Source organism: Trachemys scripta, chromosome 9, assembly GCF_013100865.1.
Source record: "Trachemys scripta elegans isolate TJP31775 chromosome 9, CAS_Tse_1.0, whole genome shotgun sequence".
NCBI lineage: Eukaryota > Metazoa > Chordata > Testudines > Emydidae > Trachemys > Trachemys scripta.
The window spans coordinates 100983284-100998210 of record NC_048306.1 but is presented as its reverse complement, the minus strand read 5'-3'; the positions used below and the strand labels follow the sequence as shown (position 1 = coordinate 100998210).

The following is a 14927-nucleotide window of genomic DNA, read 5'->3' as shown; positions in this document are numbered from 1 at the left end:
TATGGCAAGGATCGCACAGCTGTCTCTTTCAGGTGAGAAGCACTGCACCCCGCTGCCTGGCCCAGGCTACAGTCCCACTACTCCCTTTCTTACCCTGTACCAGTGGACAGTTGGTTTTATGCTGGGAGGATAAAAGCCATCAATATCCGGACAAATGATCTTCTCGTTAGTATGCTCCAAATAGAACAGCTCTTCGGTGGGTTTTATTGATTGGCTGACACAAGAATCTTGCTCTTTCTGAACAACCTCCAGAGGAAACGCGACCTTGCTGCAGTAGGTTGTGTTTCTAAGCACAGAGGAGGGAAACGCGATTAGGGTGGTCTAGTTTATACATGTGGCATTATGAATGAAATAAAGTTAAAAGTCACAGTTTGAGTCAGAGAAATGACGACTCTGATGAGATAGATACAGCTTGAATTGTCGTATTTGCATGTAGGAAAACTCCAGACAGACACTGAGACAGACACAGCAGCCGCACAATGCATTAGAAAAACCTGAAGACTGTTTTCCCCCTGCAAATACAACTCATGTACTGCACCATCCTTTACCAACGTCATGAAAACAACGGGGCTAAGACGTGAAAAAGGAAGACAGACTGAGAGCTCCTCTGTTGCTTTGGGGATGCTACATTCATTTTCTCCTGCACCCGGAGCTGTTTTTAATTCCCTGGAACTCTTTTGGGGTGTCAGGAAACTTTGGCAAATTAGCATCCAGTTGACATATTACCCTGCCTCTGAAGCTATCTCCACTTCTATATAGAGATTGCGCCTTACTGGAGAGGGCGTGTGGATTTTGCCAGTATTCTCTCCATGGACACTCTCAGTTAGCACAGAGAGGTATGTGCATTAATGTCTGCAAGGTGCTAAGCATTATTATAATATAAATTGGCTTGGCACTGAGAATTCTTGTAACTGCCACATTCTTTCACCATTAATTCTTATGTAAGTGGCCATCACCCGACAGCAAGATATTAAGCTAGCAACACAATTTTCTTGTTATATAAAAGGCATTTCATGCCCTAAAGTCTGATGCCTACTGCGCTGCTTACCTGAGCATGCAGGTATAATTCCCAGTGTCATTGAGAAGGGCAGGCCGGAACCAAAGGGTGTCTTTTTCCTTACTGATCCGATTGTCTGGGAGACGGAAGTTGATTGGCTCCTCTAGGTCCCGGTCCTGCCCAATCCGGTACCAGATCAGGGTTAAGCCAGCCGAATGGGCTGTACTGTAGTTGTATTTTAAGAAGGCCTCGAAGAGCGGACATTTGATCCTAGCTGGTTCCCCGTCGTAGACCTGGATTTGTTTCATGGTGTCCACTCCCCAGTCATCGCAGCGTTCTAGGGCCAGAAGGAAGAGATGTCTTAGCTTTCACGTGGGCAGAAAAGAACTGCTGCGTGTGCTCCAGCTCCCACTGAAATCAACATGTCTAGTGGCGTCACTGGAGACAGAGCTGGGGATGTTACCTTCAGAATACTGGGCACCTGGAACCTGCCTTCTTCTTGGTGTTCTTCCTACAATTCCCCAAGATATGCGTCCCTGCCAGGGCAACCTCACAGGACTCGCGTGGGTAGAGCCAGGCTTCCCGGACAGCAGGGAGAGAAATCTTACCTGAAAATGCCTCCTTGATGAACTTTATGCCACCGCTGTGTGTGCGTTTGTGTGGGGCAGCAGGGGCCAGGACCGTAGGGTATTTCCTGGTGGCAGAATCGGTTAACGTTGCCGCAGGACTTAGGGGCTGTTGCTGCAGAATTCAGTGGCACTGTGCCACCAACTACACAGGGACCTGTTTCTATGATAGTGTAGGCAAGGAAACATGGGGGCTGGGCAAGGTTGCTGGTGGTACAGCGGGAGGCCCTGGCATGGGAGGGGGCACAGCGTACTTCTCTGGGGAGGGTGCTCCAGCATGGGAAAAGGCACAGAGCCCTGAGATGCATTCCCATGGCCCCACACGTCGGAAAGCAGGATCAAGGGGGGCTCACTGCAGGGTCTGACAGAGGGCAGATGCTGGGCTGGGAGGAGGAAAGCTGCAGAGCAAACCCACATTCATCTCCGTCCATAACAAAGGAATAAAGACAAAGCGCAGGCAAAAGGTCAATTGTTCTTGAACAGGCATCTCTGTTCCCCGTGTTTGCCTCCGCATGGAAGCTCCTCAGTAAAATGGACACGGAATGCAAGTGAATCGCAAAGCCACCGCGCTGGCTAAGCGCTGTGTTTCCTAATTCTCCTCTGCGAGCCGAGAGAGGCTAGTGGTGTGACAACGCATCCTGCCTCAGCGGGCAGGCCCTGCACACACACGGGAAACAGGGCTGTCTGGTGGGAGTGCAAGGCCTCCTACTTGTGCTAACCCAGAAAAACCAGAGTGAGTCACACCGAGAACTGAGTCAGCTGCAGCAGTGCCCTCAGATACCGTGACAGTGCACATGGAAGGGGATTTACCACAGCCTCTCATGTGTGCAGAGATCGGGGGAGCTTTGCTAGACAGAAAACCAGAGTCCTCGGACCAATCCTGCTGTCTCCCATTGCCTTCCAGGGATCAGGCCCTTTTGGCACATCCTTCTCCTCCTCAAAGGGACAGTGGGAAGTATTTTGGCCCCAAATTGCCATTTAAAAACAAACAAAGTGAAGAGCGGGGCTAACACAACCGAACGGGACAGACTTCACAATCCTTGCTCTGAGCAACACTAGCCTGCATAACGAAGCGCTCCTTAAATGTAAGAATTGCAGAATCTGGCCCAATCTGAATAGAAATGTTTGTCCTGTGAGTCTAAAAATGTCAATGAAAACTGAACGTGTATTCCCTGGGAACGTGAGAAACCCAAACTAGCAGGAGAAACCTAGTGAAATGGACTGTCAACAGGAAGCCAAGCTGAGCGGTGTCATGTCATTCTTCAGAGAGCGGATAGCAAACGGCATAAAGAGTGAAAAGTGAAACTATATTTTTAAAAATTATTTCCCTTTAAACTCTCTGGCTGGTGTTTTCAGCATTGGCCTAACTCTGCTCCTAGTGAAGCCAGTGGTAAAACCCCTATGGGACTCCTCTGGAAACAGAGTCAAGCCAATGCTGAGTTCTACTGAAAATCTCATCCTGTAAGTCTAAAACATTGGCTAACCAGCATCACGGTCAAAGCCCAATGGGACACATACATCATGGACAAGGCCAACTGTGACCAATACATTGCTAAGCTACTTAGAAGCAGGAGGTCCAAGCTACTTGATTTATACAAGGTCGGGACTTCAGAGTTGTTAACAAAGCAGACTGCTCAGTCAGTGACTGCCTGCTAAATGCATGATGAAGCTTTACTGCTATCTGCTTTAGGGGTATTTATTTTCACAAAGAAAGCCTACAGCCTCATCCCTTCCTCTGCTTCCCATTAAGGGAAGGGAGTGCTGTCCTTCCTCTGTGAACAGGGAGTGATGTCTTGGGATTAGACCAGGGGACCGTACATGAGAGCTCCCTGGGGTTCGTTCTCACCTGCGCTCCATGTGCCACTGACTTCGCTATGTCCCCTTGGGCTGGGTAAGTGTCAGTCGGCTTTATTTCTTCAAATGGCAGGGCCAGAGGGGAAAAGAAACCTACGTCAAAATGGCAATACTGAAGTTCTGGGCTCAAGGCCAGTGAACTCCGCAATCCTGAACAATCCTTTGTACTTTGGAAGAGCTCCCAAGTCAGCACTGCCCATGGTGTGGTGGGGGGTTGGTGTTGGTCGATGGCCACCTAAAAGAGAATTGTGGTTTTCCGTGATTGTCAATCACTCTGGTAACCGGTGGGCAAGGAGAGGTGTTATCTGGGCTGGGTAAATTTTCCTGACCGTTTAGTAAGGCTGTCACGAAAGGAATGGCCAACAACTCCTGAGTCCATTGCACGGATTCAGGAGTCAAGACGTGCTGAGGAATCCCAACTTGGAGAAGGTGGCGGGCTGCAAACCTCAGTGAACGAACTCGAAATGCAGCAGGCGGCCATGCTGATAAAGAACGGCTACACCATTCACCACAAAGCAGGGGTCTGGCTTTAGAGAGGTTGACTGCTCCCCAGCCCTCTTGGCTCCATAAATCTTGATAAACACCCTAAGACCGCAGGAAGGAAAGCCAAGGACCGTCAATCTCAACTTGGACAGCAGAAACAAGTGTTGCATCTGACATATAAACCTTTCAGGGCATGAGACAGGCTCCCCTCTACCCCCTCCTACCTGGCTGAGGCTGCTGTGAAAGGATGCAGCCAGGCGGCCATACCCACAGGCTGATTTTGATTTACCATAGTGGGTGCCTTGTGCCTGAGAGGTTGGGTTTTGTCTAGGAGGACAAGTGACGTGATCTCTCACACACACAAAAGCCATTTCTTCCTCTTCAGCCGTTCAGTGGCTCTTTTCCCAATGCTGATAATGCCCTTTGCTGCTGTGACTAGCCCGCTGCTGTCGCAGAACAATGCAGAACCTGCTGGGTTTGTCAGGCTTGGAGAGAGCTGGTTGTATCATTTGCCCAGGATGTGGGGGATTTAATCTGTGCTGGAAACTGATCTTGATCGGTTTGCATTCAGCAGTGTTTTGTGTGCCAGCTCCCTGCTGCACCCCTCCCCCTCCCCAATCTGTTAGGCTTCATTAGAAGTTCAGAAACGTATTTACTGCCGATGCCAGCAAGCCCATAACACTTCAGTTGGCGATGTCGGTCTCAACAGGTGACAAGGGCATTTCGTCCTTCTCTGGACATTTCAAGCCCCGCGAATATCCTTCCACAACACAAAGGATTTCATTCTAAATACTGACGGGATAGCTCAGCTCCCGCCATACTACAAAGTAGAACGACACCAAGGAGGGCTTCGGGGATCAGTGCAAGAGAACCGTCCAGAACTCAGGGTGCAATCCTCAGCTGGCATAGCCACGTGGGCTTACACTACCTTGGGCTCTGGCTTTCACAATCCAGGCCCAGGCAGTTTCCTGTCTCTGAAACGTTCCCTGCACAAATTAGACCTGTCGGAGGTAAGCTAGGTGGAATTAGCATTCGCTCTGTGGCTTGAGGGACTTGTGTAGACTTCTGGGCTTGGGCTGGAGGCCGGGCTGCGGGACCTTGCAGCTCAGGGAGTCTACACAGCAATGAAACAGCCCTGCAACCCGAGCCCTGCGAGCCCAACTGGGCTGGCATGGGCCAGCCACGAGTTATTCTTTGTTGTGTAGACAGACCCTCAGATACTGTAGCAAAGGGCACATTAAAGCTGCCTAACAGAGAGAGCTGATGAAACTCCGTTACAGTCCATGGATACTCACCCTGGAGATGCCAATACAATTTAATTTTAAAATTATGCATGCAAGTGTCACTATTATTAGCATTAATTTGTACTGCTGCAGTCTCGAGACTGAAGCCCCATTGAGCCTGGTGCTGTACAAACACACAGGAAGAGACAGTCCCGGTCCTGAAGAGTTAAAATCTGAATTGACAAAGGGTTGATGAGCTACGTGTTGTTATACCCATTATACAGCTGGTGGAACCCAGGTCCCGAGAGACTGCGCGACTTGCCAAAGGTCACGCAGCGCGTTCATGATAGAGACTGGAATTAGACCCAGCTCTCCTGAGTCCCAGTCCAACACCCTAAACCATCAACCTATCTCAGTGTGTCAGCAAGAGGAACAATGCATGCCAAAGGGGAAAGGAGAAGTGGGATGGGACAGGTCGTGGAAAGCCAGCATCAGTAAATACCAGTGTGTTCAGCGGCTGAAGGCCCCAGGGAAGAGGCTGGTTTACAACCCTGCCAGGGAAAGGGACGGGGAGCAAGCGAGGTGCAGGGAGGTGGGCAAACTTGTTCCAGCCGGTGTGTCAGGAGCCAACGATCCACCTCCAACCCAGGAGGCCGGAGAGCAGAGACAAAGGTCATTCTAAGGCCACTGCCCATGTTCAATGTTCCTTGAGAACAGGATGAGAAGGGAGGACTCCCTCCTTCTACAGTTCTTCTCTGATGCACGGGGAAAAGCAGCTCAGATGGGGGAGAGGAGTTAACTTTGAATGGCCCGGGGCTGTGGGTGTTACAACACCAACCTCGCACGCAGGCAGATTTCTTTATTATCATCTTTGCTCTCTTGCTTTAAAAACCTGTCACCTTGCTCAGCCTGGCTGTATGACGGGTGAGGAGGCTTAGCAGGGAGCCGGGACCCTGCTCAGAAGCTGAGCAAAGCTGGGGGTTCCTCTCTGCACAAAGGAAAGTGCTGGGGAAGGAGGGAAAATAACGGTGTCGCTCGACCTTCGGAAAGTAGAAAATAAACATTCTGGAACATTGCAGCTTTGTTCACAATGCTCCCCACTCCCCCATTAGGAACGCCCCCTATGGACACACAGACCATCTCCTCCACACACACGCGCACAACACACCAACAGAAGCGCCCATGCACACACAGATATACACACACACAATACGAGCTAGGGCACTGAGACTCTGGGGACCTGGGTTCTATTCATGGCTCTGCAACTGGCCGGCTGGGTGACCCTGGGCAAATCACTTCCTCAATCAGTGCCTCAGTTTCCCCATTTGTAAAATGGGGATAATAATGCTGACCTCCTTTATAAAGCGCTCAGAGCTATAATAGATGTGATTATTAAGTGGGTACATTCTTTTGTAAATTGCTGTAAGGGGAAGGACTTTAAAGCAGGTTAAGTTACAGATATGCCAAATCCAGAACCCTCTATCCCAACTTCCTCAAACTTTCATGGTTCAAAAGAAGTAGGACCCAGCTCTAAGCCCTTGCCAGTTCCTTTCCGTTTTTTGTTTTTCAAAACTCCTGACCAATGAAATTCTGCCATACCAACCCCACCCCCAGTTTTGTCCATCACTAGTTAAAATCTTGGAGATGGCATTACAAAGCGCTGCTTATGCGACAAGCCATCTACCCTGCTGGCATCTGCTACTACACCATTGCCAAATAGAAGCATCCTTTTTAATTGTCTTGAATCCTTGGAAAGCTGCCCTCCCTGCAAAGTGTTTGATTGCGCGCTAACAGCAGGCGGCGAGCCAGCGATGGGGGTTGTTTCTTAGTGGATACGGAGACAAGGGCCTGATGCTTTGCTCTAGCAAACACCAGAGCGAGCTTCAGCCGATCTTATCTGCGCTTTCCTCCAGCACACCCATCTCAGAAGCAACAGCGAGCAATACCCCATCCCGGTGGTTTTCAATCCGTGGTCCACAGACTATGGCTAAGATTTCCAAAGGGGTCTGCACCGTCATTTTGTAGGGGTCTGCACGTGAAAAGAGGTTGAAAACCACTGGTCTACTATCATCTTAGCAGCTTCCTGCCGTCTTTAGGTGCCGCGGCCTTACCATCTTAAGCAGAACTGATTTGACTGAGCAATACCCTGAGCTGGGAGGAGGGAGCCAGGCTCACATTCAGCTCGCTAAAGAATCAGCATCAGTGAGACGAGAAAAGTAGAAGGTAGTAATGACCGAAAAATCCCCCACCTTCCGCTCCAAGCCAAGATTGCAGGGGCTGGGGTCACGATTCCGGAGGAAGAGAAGAAGGCAGACTGAATACAGTAGTCCGCGCCAGCAGCCAAAGGTGGGTACGTTCACCCAGACAGCGGGAGCTGGGCAATTACCTGTTCCCTTCATACCGACGGTGTCTTATGCGTCTACCTTCGTACACACTTTCCAGCCCAAGACCGTTCCACTGCCGTGCCTGCTACATACTGGTAAATGGCACAGGGGAGATGCTCCCCAGCAAACCTCCACACCACACCCTCACGTGGTCTCTCGATTCGTGCAGCTGCACAACAGCAGAGTAATTGGGGGAGGGGGAAGAGCAGAGCAAACGTGACTACCATCCAGGATACCGTTTCCCTGCGCAGGACGAGCAATGGGTTGATCCAAAGCCCAGGGGGCTCTTTGGTGATCTCAGGTTCCTCATTTTCCCACAGCTTCTCTGTAAGCTCCCGTCTCACACCGCCCAGTGCCCGTGACACCAGGCAGGAGCATTGGCTGCTCCTTGCAGCATGCTGGGGTTTCCATGGACGTCTCATGCAAGCGCAGCCCTGCTTAGCTTATACCTTTTGACAAGGCTACTGCAACTACTGCCCCTGGCCGCCAAAATCCAGTTACGCCTCGATGGGCCCTCAAACTGCGTCTCACAGGTTTTTAATCAACGGCTGAGTCGAACAGAAACAAAACACCCAAAAGCGATGTGAGACATGGACGTTGCTGGCTGGTCTCAAAGCGTAACCCCGGCCACTCTGGCTTATAACTTTGGTTTATTACACAAAACTAAACCGGGGGGAAAAGATTAGGTGACTCAGATAATATGATATGGAGCTTGAATCAAAGAGGTCACCAGTTCAAATCTGATTCACCTGAGGAGAGACTGAAAGTGACCAACTAACCTCAGATCAGTGACCTAAGTGAAATGGGCTCCTCTCTTCTGAGAGCTGCGGCCTGCTTGGACATAGAGACTGAACTCGGCTCTTGTCTGCAGAAGGAATCCCGGCAGCTCGGGGTTAATGCCTGTAGGTAAGTACAACATGGGGGTAGCTAACTGCTCTACCTGCTTTGCAGCTAGACCTCCCGGTTCCCCCCACGGCTGCGAATCTGGCATCTTTCCCCAGCATCACTTCACTTTAAAAGTTGGGTGGGGAACAACCTAACCTCAAAGCATCAAAAATAAACCTTGGAGATGAAAGCAGCTCCAGAACTGGGCTTAACAATGGGATAGCAGGTCATAAAAACATACCTGAGCTGGCCAGCAACTGGAACAGCCAGGGGAATGGAGGAGGAGGGGCGAGGCAGGAAATATTAAAAGACGGGGTGGGAGGGTGGTTGTTCATTTTAAAAAAAAAAGCAGACATTTCCATCTACTTTTCTTGTCACTTTACACCCTAAAATACGCAAGCTCTGGGCTTCTGGGGCTGTCACCACTCCTAGGAGAAATAAAGTCACTGGAACTCCATCATTCGAATAACAGCTGTGTAGCAATACTTCCCGAGAACGGATACAAGGCTTTGCCTCTCCAAAGTGTTTCACAGACAGTAATTTATGAATCCTCAAATCATCCTTGGCCATAAGTAACTACACACCCATCCAACCGAGACAGGCTAAATCAGTGGTGGGCAACTTGCAGCCCGTGCCGCTTCCCGGAGCTCCCATTGCCCGGGAACGGCGAACCGCAGCCACTCAGAACTGCGGGCAGCCGTGCAAATGTAAACAAACTATCTGACGGCCCGCCAGCAGATTACCCTGATGGGCCGCATGCAGCCTGTGGGCCGAAGGTTGCCCACCATTAGGCTAAATTGATCCCTGGTAGGAGGTTACACCAGGGATGAATTTGACCCGCAGGGCCTACTTCTGGTCTCTGTTCCACTGAGGGTAGATGAGTTACGGTGGCTTTACACCAGTATATTGAAAGCCTCAATTCCGCACCATTGAAGTCAACTGGAGTTTTGCAACTGATTTCAGGGGAAGCCGGGTCAGGCCCTGAGAGCAGAATCTGGCATAGAATCATAGAATATCAGGGTTGGAAGGGACCTCAGGAGGTCACCTAGTCCAACCCCCTGCTCAAAGCAGGACCAATCCCCAACTAAATCATCCCAGCCAGGGCTTTGTCAAGCCTGACCTTAAAAACCTCTAAGGATGGAGGGTAGGAATTAATGGTAAATTCTCAGAATGGAGAGGGGTAACTAGTGGTGTTCCCCAAGGGTCAGTCCTCGGACCAATCCTATTCAACTTATTTATAAATGTTCTGGAGAAAGGGGTAAACAGAGAGGTGGCAAAGTTTGCAGATGATACTAAACTGCTCAAGATAGTTAATACCAAAGCAGACTGTGATGAACTTCAAAAAGATCTCACAAAACTAAGTGATTGGGCAACAAAATGGCAAATGAAATTTAATGTGGATAAATGTAATGTACACTGGAAAAAATAACCCCAAGTATACATACAATATGATGGGGGCTAATTTAGCTACAACAAGTCAGGAAAAAGATCTTGGAGTCATCGTGGATAGTTCTCTGAAGATGTCCGAGCAAAGTGCAGAGGCGGTCAAAAAAGCAAACAGGATGTTAGGGATCATTAAAAAGGGGATAGAGAATAAGACTGAGAAGATATTATTGCCCTTGTATAAATCCATGGTACACCCACATCTCGAATACTGCGTACAGATGTGGTCACCTCATCTAAAAAAAGATATACTGGCACTAGAAAAGGTTCAGAAAAGGGGAACTAAAATGATTAGGGGTTTGGAACGGGTCCCATATGAAGAGAGATTAAAGAGGCTAGGACTCTTCAGCTTGGAAAAGAGGAGACTAAGGGGGGATATAATAAAGAGGTCTATAAAACATCCATCATAACCCATTCTCCACTGTAAAATACTGGCTATTATCTGGCCAGATTCTGATCTCACTTAAACCAGTGTCAACCTGAGTAACTCCACTGGCCTCAAACAAGTTACTCTGGATTGACACCAATGAACTGAGACCAGAATCTGGCCCACAGTATATCGTGCTTCCATCCATGGATACCAAAGTGCATCCCTTCCTGATAACAGTTAACTCCTTTTTAAGGCGGAGCCCAGGGGAGCTATGGATTCTCAACCCCTTTTCACAGTAGGCCTGGGGTCCCAAGGAGGGCACCCAACAGCTGAAACACTAAAATTAGTGGACACTTCTTTGAAAATGTGAACTTAAGTGTCCTGCCTAAGGATACAGAGCAAGTCAGGGGCAGAGCTGGCCACAGAACCCAGCAGTCCTGGCTCCCAGTCCCATAGTCTAATCAGGTTTCAGAGGGGTAGCCATGTTAGTCTGTATCAGCCAAATGACCGAGGAGTCCTTGTGGCACCTCAGTCTAATCAATAGACAGGGCCTGTGCTACCATTTAGGCAAACTAGGCGGTTGCCTAGGGCGCCAAGATTTGGGGGCGCCAAAAAGCAGTGCCCCCAATTTTTTTTTTACATCGTTCCTACGCCCTCTCCCCGAGCGCGCGGTCGCTGCTCCACTTCTCCTGCCTCCCAGGCTTGCAGCACCAATCAGCTGTTTGGCGCCGCAAGCCTGGGAGGGGAGGAGAATTAGAGTGGGGGCGGCGTGCTTGGGGAGGAGGCGGAGCAGAGGTGAGCTGGGGTGGGGAGCTGCCGCACGGCTCTCTGGGGGGAGGGGAGCTGCCACGGGGCGGGCGCCTCAGGGCGGGGGGGGGGGGGAAGGGCCCCGGGGGGGGGGCCCCGGGGGGGGGGGGGAGCTGCTGCAGGGCTGGAGGGGGGGCGGGGCGCAAGGTGGAAGTTTCGTCTAGGGCGCGAAACTTCCTTGCACCGGCCCTGTCAGTAGATCATATTACCCTAACTCATAGCACCCGCTTCTGATGTCCTCATTTTAGCACAAGCCCGAACGAATCCAGCAACACCTGCAGAGGCAACAGGCCAGGAGCTACAAACCACGGCACTGCGGGGAACTGGATTTTGCTCACTGGCTGGGGCTTCCCAGATTTGTCACCGCAGCGAGCGGCGGCGTGAAATGCTCCGGTAACGCTTTCTGGTGCACTGCCAGGGAGCAGCACCCTACCCGAAATGGAAAGGGAGATTGTCTACATTGTAGACAGGGCAGTTTTGATGCCACGGGAGAAATGCACAGAAAGGTGAATCCGACCCGCTTTCGCACCCACCGGGGGCTTGGGGCTCTCGGGACCCAGCAGAGCCAGGACAGCTCCAACGGGCAAGGGATGGGGTCCCACTTAGGGATTCCGGGGAGGGGTTATCCAAGCGCAGGCTCGGTAAATGGTGCAACAAGGCCGATGCCCATGAGGGACATACCGAACCTCCACTGGCCGCCTGGAATGTTCAGTCTTTAATGGGTTTTCCCTAATAAAGTTAGAGCTTGTTCCCCCCTCCCCGCCCCTTTCCGTTTTCCTTCTGTAAATCAATCACGACATCTCTCCTTTGCCCCAGATAGGAAGCCTGGGGCCGATACCGATACAATCCCCCTCTTCATGAGCAGCCCAGCTGAATGCGAGCCAGACAGCCCGTGAGGATTACAACATATTTCCTGCTAGGAACGTGACTCAATGAGGCTGGCATGCGAGCTTGGCCCATTCAAGAAGTTCCATTCTCCGCAGCCATGACTGAGACGTGAGTCAGACTTCAAGGGCCAGAATCTCGTGTTCCGGATCCAAACAGGAAGGAAAGATTCTCAGGTTCAATTCCCGGCCCTGCCTGACTCACTAAGTGACCTTGGGCAAGTCATTCTCCCCCCAGCCCCCCATACCGAGTCTCTGTTTTACCAGCTGTAAAATGGGATAATGTTAGTGACCAGAGTGTTGTGAAGCTTGCGTTTGCAGAACTCTTTCAGATGCCCATTGCATCCGATGCCATTGCATCCAGGAATATAAAAACAACAACTATTTTAAAGCAATAAATCCATCCCTGCTGAGTTCAAAGGCCCAGAGATGAGGCTGTGCTTCCTGTCCTGAGTGGGAAGAGTGGAACCTAAGACACTGCCTGCCATTTCCTAAAACAAAATCTGACCGCTCACTTACCTGAGCTGCTGCTGAGGGTGGCCATGCACAGCCATAAAGTCACCAGCAGGAGGCAGCACAGCTTCATCCTGTCAATACAAACACACACAAAGAAGTTCCAGTTATTTCAAAACTCTTTTCTCACCGACGGGAAGTTTTGTCCTCGGCAGTTTTGTGCTGGCACCTTCCAGCACCTCTGCGTTTGATTTTAAGGCTTTTTAACAAGTTTGCATAGAGACACCATGGGAGCATGAGGCTCCCCTAAGCCCAAAAGCATAGTTAGAAAGTGGAAGTCAGGTCTCAAGTTCAACCATTTCAGCTCAGTGTAACATTCAGAGGCAGCGTCTACGCACAGATACCATGGGCATCTGCCAACTGCAAGCATACAGCACGGGAAGCAAGAGAACTCGTGAGCTTTGGCTCCAAAGCCACAGTACTGGACCTAGTGTGACCAGATGTCCCAATATTATAGGGACAGTCCCGATTTTGGGGTCTTTTTCTTATGTAGGCTCCTATTACCTGCAGACGGACGGTATCACTCGGCAATTGTCACAGTGCGCACCCTGCAGCCTAAGCACTGATGCAATACGTTTGCATAAAGCATTAATCTAATGATTCTGAGTAATGAACGCATTTTACAATCTGACCGTTGCAAAGTCTGTTTGCCGATAACTTGCAAAGGACGAAAGGCTACATTTGACAAACAACTTGTTGAATGCGAATAGTTCACCCAGATCTAGCGGGCAGGTCGCCTAGGAATGAGGCTTAGGTTGTGATTGCAACAGCTTTCAGTCAACTCCAGATTTGAACCGGTGACCTATAAATAATTAAAGGCTCCAGATCCCAGTACCGAACCCCTCAGTCCAGTCACTCCAGGAGATGTTTTAAAATCAGCCCATCTCCACAACGAGGTCTAGAACCTGGGTTTCTTGATTCCCAGTCCTGTGCTCTATCTGGTGCAATTCATTACAGCTTCAGGGCACAGGAATGTGAGCCGACACATACGTCTGACATTTGGCATTCTGCTCTCACAAATCCTCTTGGTCATTGAAAAGCAAAGTTCCCTGCAGCTCCAGGCCTTCCCAGCATGCCGAACAGAAGCTGCAGGTTATGAAAGCTGACATTTAGTAGATGCTCTAATTAGTGGGACTGAAGCCTTCATTCGACATTCCCAGGTGCCAGGAGATCGGGAAGGCAGGCAGACAATGGAAGTGGCGAAGGCAAAGCTGATTAGCTGTGTGTGTCAGTGGGGGCAATCTCTAGGAGCACAGAGCCCCGAAGGCAGCAAAAGTTCAGTCACCAGTGGGAGCTGTGTGCGCTTAACAACTCTGCAAACCAGGCCATGGGTTTAAGGCAGGGGTCGCCAACACGGTGCCTGTGAGCACCATGGTGCCCGCCAGGGTGTCTAAGTGCGCCCGTGTACTGGCCGGCGGACGAGCATCCGCCGAAATGCTGCTGAGAAGCAGCATCGTCCAGAGGCGTCCCCGCCGAAATGCTGCCGATTCGCCTATTGACGTTGCCGCTTCTCGGCGGCATTTCGGCGGACTCTCGTCCACCACCACGGTCCTCCGTGGCTCGTCTGGCACCCGCCAGACGAAAAAGGTTGGGGACCACTGGTTTAAGGGTCCAACTTCCAGCACCTGCACTTAAGATTGTCATGATGCTTCCCCCTGCTGGGCCAGCCTCTCCTAGCAGCAAAGGGAAATAGGCAGGAATCCTGCGCTTCTCTGCTGTCCCAAGCAAAGGGCAGCATTCAGCCAGGATGGTACTGGCAAAGAGCACGGCTCCACTGGCTAATAACGGAGACCAAAGCGATGCAATCGCACAGGTGTTCGCTGCCTTCTATACAGCGCTTAACGAACAACCGCAGGAGCCTACAGGGACCCTCGTCTAAACAATGAGCCCTGATGCAGCCACTTTCATGTGTGTTAAGGTCGGGGCTCCTGGAGGGATGAGTCCCCGCCTATCCCTTCTCCCACCAAGCGCCCTCATCTGCCCCAGGAACGCTCCCTCCTTCTTCCCAGCAAGCTTCCACAAAGCACCCTGCTTCCCAGCCTGCTGCTTCTCCCAAACCTCGCCTGACTTTGGATTAAGTGGAGGGAGGTTGGTGGGCGCCAGTCACACCAGGAAGCGGGCTAGCAAGGAATAGGCAGGATGATGGGGCAAGGAGTGTAAGGTTGTTGCCTCCCTGGGAGAGGGGCCATCTTCCGGGTCTCAGGAGGTGGAGTTGGGAAGGTGGGATCGGATGCATTTTGCCCACAGAAGGGATGAGGAGGGAGATGAGGAAGAAAGGTTATCCATCTCCGGCCCCTCAGAAAATCTAGCTGCCCTCCTGTAGAACACAAGCCAGAGAATTTCACCCAGTAATTTCTGCATCTAGCCCATATCTTGGTGGTTGAGTTAGAGCATGATTATTTTAGAAAAAAACATTAAATCTTCAGTTAAAGACTCCAAGTGATGGAGACTCCACCAC

At 50.7% G+C, this 14927-nt stretch overlaps 1 protein-coding gene across 5 annotated transcripts in view; it reads right to left on the bottom strand.

Annotated features, from left to right (window-relative positions):
• IL1RAP (interleukin 1 receptor accessory protein) overlaps positions 1-14927 on the bottom strand; it is a 64208-nt gene that overhangs the window by 29771 nt on the left and 19510 nt on the right. For 4 of the 5 annotated variants that reach the window (XM_034781815.1, XM_034781811.1, XM_034781814.1 and 1 more), the window contains exons 2-4: positions 12476-12543; positions 1049-1334; positions 94-286 (exon numbers count right to left, since the gene is read on the bottom strand). In XM_034781815.1, the coding sequence (XP_034637706.1) occupies positions 94-286; positions 1049-1334; positions 12476-12542 (546 nt within the window). In that variant the 5' untranslated portion in view covers position 12543. Of the gene's footprint in view, positions 1-93; positions 287-1048; positions 1335-12475; positions 12544-12599; positions 12719-14927 lie in introns of those variants that run through there. The other variant, XM_034781813.1, reaches the window with a different exon arrangement.